This window comes from Polypterus senegalus, chromosome 9 (assembly GCF_016835505.1).
Source record: "Polypterus senegalus isolate Bchr_013 chromosome 9, ASM1683550v1, whole genome shotgun sequence".
Classification (NCBI taxonomy): Eukaryota; Metazoa; Chordata; class Cladistia; order Polypteriformes; family Polypteridae; genus Polypterus; species Polypterus senegalus.
Window position 1 is genome coordinate 121,494,409 of NC_053162.1, and position 7,738 is coordinate 121,502,146.

General features: G+C 36.3%; 1 protein-coding gene across 2 annotated transcripts in view; it reads left to right on the forward strand.

Moving 5' to 3' along the window:
* The first annotated feature begins 458 nt into the window (after window positions 1-458).
* LOC120535687 (vesicle-associated membrane protein 2-like) overlaps window positions 459-7,738 on the forward strand; it is a 60,422-nt gene continuing 53,142 nt past the window's right edge. For both annotated transcript variants that reach the window (XM_039763669.1, XM_039763667.1), the window contains exon 1: window positions 459-705. In XM_039763669.1, the coding sequence (XP_039619603.1) occupies window positions 704-705 (2 nt within the window). In that variant the 5' untranslated portion in view covers window positions 459-703. The remainder of the gene's footprint in view (window positions 706-7,738) is intronic.

A 7,738-nucleotide genomic window follows, 5' to 3' on the forward strand; every position in this document is an offset into this window, starting at 1 on the left:
GGGTGCAAAATCGGAGCACTCAGAGTAAACTTCACGTGCATGCAGGGAGAACATGCACATTACACTGACAACAGCCCAGCGCTGGATTCGAACCAAAGTCTCAATTATTATGTCCAGTAATTTGAGGATGATGACGGGCAGACATTCAATGATAGTTACTGAGGCCAGAAATTATGTTAACTGCGCCGTAGTCTGTTTACTAAGAGATTCTGCAACCACTTTTACAAACATATCTGTAAACCCCACGTTTATTTCAATACATAACATCTACTTCTGTAACTCAGTCGGGTTTACCACTGCGCCACCTTCTTAAAGCTGTACGTTTTTACTCACTAGTTTACTGGGACTACTTTTTGCATTTTTATGATTTCCTTTCTAAGCACTGCAGTGACAGTTAACGCTAAAGTGACGTCAATGCCGCGCAAGAAAGGCCCGCAGCAGCGGACGGGTGCCTTTCATTTAGTCATTCTGTGCCCTGTCAGCTGAGACGCGACTCCTTAGAGGAACTGCTGACTTGTGTTGCGCTTTATCTGTTCATATCAACCTGTACAGTCGGACTTTTTCTTATTTTCCGCTGGTCAATTCTAAAAAAAATATCATAAGGTGTTATCAGCAGTACGTTTTCTTTATTACTTTTGGAGAATTGTTTCACAATTTAACCAGACACTTTCTTTCAGTGTCATTATTTATTGTAACAAGTGTCATGTAAGTACGAACATTTATGTTGGCTTCATTGTGCCTTGTAATTTGCTAGGCGTGCATGGCTTCAGTGGCAGTTACCTGTGTCATGTGACAGCTGTATTACTGTTCGCCGTTCATCTCGATTTTTTCAGTTTTATTATTTTGATTGTTATTTTATTGTGCACTTCGCGTTTGTATTGACGCAGTGTGGCGCATGCTCCGCGTTAAGTGCAATCAGCGTTGGTGATGGCTGGTATTTCGGGTATTGGCGTGGTAGCTGCTCAGCATAGTTAAAGATTAAAAGGGAAAAGGCACCACTAAACAATCATATGTACATTTTAGTCCTCTGTGCCTTTAAGTATTATTAAGATTGAACTAATTCGGTATCGTTGCCATAACATATTGTTTAGTAGCCTACGAAAATAACAATTAACATTACTAAAGGCTCTACTATTCTTGCAGTTTTGTTTGACTCATGTTGTGCGATTATCTGTCCGTGTTTACATTAGTCACATTATCAATAGGTAATGTTAACTATCAGAGCTTTTCATTTAATAGCTAATTGTGGTAATACCTTGTTGTTTTCAGTTACCTCGCATCTTTATTAGAAACTAAAACGAATAGTTTGGTCTGCCGCTAAAGTGTGCTGCATAATCGCAGCAACAAGTCCATATCCCGACTTTTCTTCAAAAGTGTAATTTGGTTTGTCTCGATCACCTTGATAATTCGCTAATGTCCTTAAATTCCAAGGTAAGGTGGGGTTCGTCACGTGACGCGTTGCAGTAATAGGCGTGATGTCGTCAGTGTAACTACTTTTCCAACTCGTGCTAAACAGCTCTAAACGCTAAATGTACTAAATCCACTAATTTCAGTTTTAGGGGAGCCTCAGCGAGTTCCGACCTCGATTGTGCAACACCACGTCTTTTCAAAATAGGGGAGAACATTCCTCACGAGTAAGTAGCTTGAATGTGTTGTCTTGACACTATAAAGCTCCATCGTACTCCACTGCCCCAGTCCCAAATCCACCTGGGATTTTACTGTACAATTCCTTGTTTTCATAATCTCAACATAAGAAACATGGACCAGGTGAATTAATTGAATATCTGAGTTTTCTTACGTCTTTCTGCGCTGAGTAAGAAAGGTTGACAGTGAACTTGGTAAATGCACCGCCAATAGAGTGGGCAAGATAAGAAAGTAAACATAGAATTTAATAAAATTAAATGAAACGTTTAACGACAAACTCTTAGTTTTTGAAAGTGCAGAAATAGGAAGTGTTATCCAAGTTTATACTGACGTGCAGCTGTGGCTGTTTTCCACATTTAGTATTTTAAACAACTATTATAGTTAATCAGAGTAAATTGGTCAGGTGAAATTGTGTGTGTGTCTGTGCTTTCAGAACAGCTTCTACAACACTAGGACCCCAATGGAAAAAGTTGGATTGTAAAGTAATTGGATGGGTTATTAAAAAATGAGTTCAAGTCCAAATTTTTTTTGTCCAGTGTACACTGAAATTCTTTTCTTATATGTGTCTTATACATTAGTGCCAGTATACCAGCAATTAACAGAGCAAAAAAAATGAAAACAACAAAATATATTATAATATCAGGCAGTATGTGGAAGAAACCCTCAAGCAGTATAAATGACCGGTGAGTAGCCTTATGACCTTCGGGTGTTTGGCAACAAAAGTTATCCAACATACATTTTGGGGCCACAGGTACAGATAGAAGACAAGGGAGTAAGTTGAATAAGTATGAGAGAAAAAGGAAAAACAAAATAAACTAGTTTATAATTTCATTTTCAAATGGAAAGAGCCAGAAAGAAGGGAAAGATTCAATAAATGTATGCTATAGGTCAGTAATGCATTTAACAAAATAGGAGTATATAGGAAACTCCTAAGGCTCTGGTACAGTGAAATTGATAGGATGATACTAAATTGTTGACAAACTGGGTGGCAAGAAGTGATAGGGTAAATTATAAGGGACATAGACTAGTGGGATTTTTTTCTTTTTTTTTGCTGCCAAAGAAAGGTGGAAAGATTGTATGATTAAAAAAGAAAGAAGCATTGGGTTTTTGAACTGTAGTTAACAGTCAGGACAGAACTCATTATTCTCTGAGTTTTAGTTTTTTGTTATTTATAAATAGTTTATGTATACTACTACTAACACATATAATACTGGTATCTTAAACAAAGGCATGTGATATGTTGGATTATGGGATGGTGACTATATTACTAATCTAAGGTGTTTTTGCATAGGTAGTGTATAATTAAAAGATAATAAAATGCATTAAAAATGTTCCTGAATCCACTTTGGCAAGTGCTAATGGTCCCATAACCCAGAACAACGGAGGAAGAAAAGTGACTGTTCCAAATGACTGAAGTCTTTAATAATACTATTTGCCTTTCTAAGACTGCTTGTGTTTTGTGCATCATACAGTACGACAGAACACTGCTTCTCAGCATTTTGCCTGAGTGCCATTGGATGGTGGAGTATCCCATAAGGATAATTCCATGTCAAATCAACCAATGGCCCATGCACTTCAGATTAAAAAAATTCTGAAAAAAGTACCAGGTGTATCCATGTTAGTCAGGAGAAACTGCAAATTTTTTTTGATGTAAGATCAATATTTTCTAAGATTCCAGCTAACTGAGGCGAGGGGGGTGTCAATTTTATCCAACCTCATTTTTTCAACAGCTTTCAGAAGTCCCATAGCTCAAGAAATAAACCACCAAGCAGGCTCGGACTTTGCACAATGCTACGTGAATTGGTATAGTATGTGATGAAATTAAAACCTTTGTTCCAGAAGACCCTGTATGGCCAAAGCAGCCCCTTGAAATTTATTAAAATTTGAGTTTTTGGCTTAGGTATGTTTAGGCCTCAGAAACGCATACTTGTAACCAACACAGACTTTGGATTTTTTCCTTATTCAGATAACTATATAGGATTTCTTAAAAATGCAATAAACCTAAAAGTAACCCTATCAGGGTTTAAACAGCAGACCTTTCAAATCCAAAAAATCATTTTAGATTTCATTTTCAAAGCACCCCAACAGCATGTGAGTATGTGCAGATAATTTTAAAAATATTTTTATTTTTATTCTACATTATCCTTTTCCTTTCTCAAAACACAAACCTTACTTTTCTTACTTTTGATCCTAAACCTGGGCCGAATGCATCATTTGTCAATAATGGTAATCACTGAGTTTTCAATCAGTAAGTTATCAAAAATGTCAAACTTTTATCATATCAAATGACAATATCATATCTCATGTTGCTGAATAGAGAATATGATTTTTCATGGCTAAAAGAGTTACCTGGTACTCGAGAATACCACTGTTACATCCCTACAGAAGATGGCAACCTCAAAGTCAGCCGGGTGTCTGGTGAAGATAACAATTGATTGTCTGAATATTCACCACTGAAGTAGCAGCTGAAATCCTGCCCTCACAGAAACAAACTCTTGATGGATCAGATGCGCCAGCTCACATTAGTCCAGTGTCTTATTGGAGGCTATGTTGCGTACAATTATGATGGAAAATGTTGGATTGGCGTGATTCGTGACAAGAATGAAGCGGAATCAGACATTCTGATATATTCCATGCATTCAAACTATCCTGAACAGTCTTTCTATTGTCCACCTAGATATTTGTTGGGTGCCATTACATTGTTGTTATTGCACTGCTTGGTACATTTGCAATGGTCAGTGGGAGACAGTACCATCTTGATCTCAAAGAGAAATATGCCCTACACTCTGCACTTTGATTGAAGCAGAAATGGAATGGGTCACAATCCTACTGCTGCAATACCAAGATGTTAACATTTCATTATAACTAGTGTTTTATCTAATGATAAATCAAAAAGGTGTTGCTCATGTGTCATGCTTAATGTGCCTTTGGTGAACAAAATGCAACAACACAGCCAAGAAAACATGGATAGATGAAGATGTGAGATTTGAATTTCAGTATGAAGTTCAAATGGAGAAAGGTTTAGAGTTTGTAATTGGTGATATTTATTTTTAATTTTCCTACTTATATAGTATGAGGATACCCTTAATGTTTTGTTTAATAGGTAAGCAATGTATCACTATTATACATGACTCCAGTGAAATGAAGAATGCTGCTGCAGTATAAAAGGATATTACAAATGCCTTGAGTTCAAAAGTGAAGAAGCAGGTAACTGTCATTATGTATACAGAGGAAGTGATTATCCATATGTTAACATGTGCTTGTCAGGACTGTGTTGGACAAGAAGGTCTAGTGGTGGATGAGGAATGGATACAGAATGTGTTTTGTATTTCTAAGTGGAATTCTCAACAGGAATACTCACATGGAAAATACAGTATCTGCAGCCTTTAAGTGCATGTTGAATGAACAAAAAACAATCACTTTTATGTTAGTTAGCTGAAAAATGAATGAAATGTAATGAAAAAAGTCACAGACATATACTGTATATTAGTGATATATGCAGGATAAGGAGGCATGTGTTAAGAACTTGCCCTTTGCTAATATTTCAAGAAAAAATATATTTATGAGAAAATGGCACAATAAAGATAGATGAGGAACATGGTATGTAAGAAGAATAGGGGAAAAGGCAAGAGTGTAAGAAGGTGCAGCATTTGGAGTACATCCCTAAAAATGACAGTGGGGAAGGAGTGTTAAGCTGTGATTCAGAGCACTTAACTAGAGAGGATTAAAGAGAATTCAAATACCTCCAACTGGAATTATGATGAAGTGTAGTTTTTAAGTAAAAAATCGGAAGGTATTAAACACTTAGTATAGTTAGGGGAAATAATATTTCTTTGGTGCAAGTAAAATTGAAATGCTGGGGTACTGGAGTACCCTCCAAGTGACCAGGATCACCCAATAAAAACATTTTTTTTCCTAATCTTTCATTGTTTTTCCCAAAGGTTGACATTGTTTCAGCTACTGCTGTGGGTTCAGGAGAATGTGGTTAATGTCTTGTCTGTGCCCGATTTTCCTTTGTATTGTTTGGGTCAAAATTTTTTAGCTAAATCAATCCATTTATACAATGTGCTCCCTATATTATGACTCAATGTGTCTTTTACTTCACTTGCTAAAACCTTTTTGAATACTGAAATTAATGATAATTCACCCACAACCTACTTCAACCTCAATCTGTCTGCCTTATCTGAACATTCTGAATATAACATTTTAGCCATTGATGGGCATATTCCGCTGTTTGTATTTAAAATGCGACCCTTCAGAGCAGACATACATATCAAACACTTAACAAAACTCACTGACAAAGATTCTTATTATACATTGTTGATACCCATTCAAGAGGTCTCTCATCTAATGATGTCAACACATATTCAATCCATGCCCCATCCAAAAGACAATCTTGAGGCTGGAGATAAAAATCATCTGGAATTGTTTGGAGAATCCTATGCACTTTTTAGGATGTCCAGCCTAAAAAACGGCATGAAGGAAAAATGGTTCTTTGGGACTGCTTCCACTTGCAACATGTAGTAGTTGCGTATTTCCATTGTTTTCTACATAAGTAAAAACCCCAAATAACAACAACAACATTTATTTATATAGCACATTTACATACAAATAATGTAGCTCAAAGTGCTTTACATGATGAAGAAAGAGAAAAAAGACAAAGTAAGAATTAAAATCAGAGAACACTAATTAACATAGAATAAAGGTAAGGTCCAATGGCCAGGGAGGACAGAAAAAAACAAAAAAACTCCATACTCTTATAAAAAAGACAGCAGAACACATTAAGCAGTATGTGAAGTATGTACCATATATAGTCGTGGATAATTTCTCCCACGGATAAGTCGGGACTTGATTTTACCATATAATCTATGGTATTTTATAATGTCGGTCGTATAAGGCAAATGCGGAAAACTCACGCTATTGGCACAAGGGATTACTATATGCTAATGCCCACCTGAGAGAATAACGACGGAGCACACAGCCTTTTTTTCTATGAGGGTGTGGCAATGAGCTGTATCAGTGTGTGCTCCTAACCTCTCTCTCTCTCTCTATTGTGCCTACGTGACCACACGTCAATACCTGAACTATTCCGAAGCAATGTTTGCACTGATTTGTGTTTTTTGTATCTCACACCCTCATACACCTTTTTTAGTAACAGCATCCCTTATCTACGATGGAACATTCGATCAGAAGAAAATATGAAACTGGTTTTAAATTAAACATTGAAGTAACAAAAGAAATTGTTAACTGCACTGCTGCAAAAAAATTCGATGTGTCTGAGAAACTGGTGCGAGATAGGAGGAAGCAAGAAGACGTAAAAAAAAAAAATTAAATGTCACATTTTTGAACAGGCGTATAAGTCGGGATCTGATTTTATGATCGATTTTTCAGGTTTCAAGACCCAACTTATACGCAAGTATATACGGTAAAAAGGAAATTCATATAAAACAGCCTTTGCTAATGACAACTATTCTGTGGCTTGCCTCTAAAGAATGATCTCTTTTGTTCTCTTCCACTCACTATTACATTCTGCGTAATGTGTTACTCACTAATATACTATATCTTGTTCTGTGAACATTTCTATAATTGTTAATGGTTTTCATGTGGGGTTCTATGTAGCAAAAAAAAAAAGACTTGTCTTGTGTTGTTCTGTTTATTTTAGACCTCTGTACTTGTGATGAACAATTCTGTAGCCCTGTCCTATAACAGTTTTTTTCACAACAGTTCCTAGACTAATGTTTACTCAATTATGTTGACTTCTTTTGTAAATCGCTTTGGATAAAAGTGTCTGATAAATGAACATATGTAAACGTAAATAATATTTGAACATAACAGAAGTGACCTTTAAATCCAATACAGAAACATTGTTTGGAGAAATCTCTGGATTTTACGGTTCAGGAACACCCTCTGGCAATCAAAGAGCTTATTTAAAAATACACTCCTGGTCTGCCCTTCAAAATATGTAGAAAGAGTCCAAATTTGCTCTCTCCATATGTAAGAACTACCAGCCTCTGCCATGCCATCTTTATTTATGCTGACATGTTCTAGTTGATTCCAACCAGTACCGATATTCATAGGTCTTTATAGATCTCTG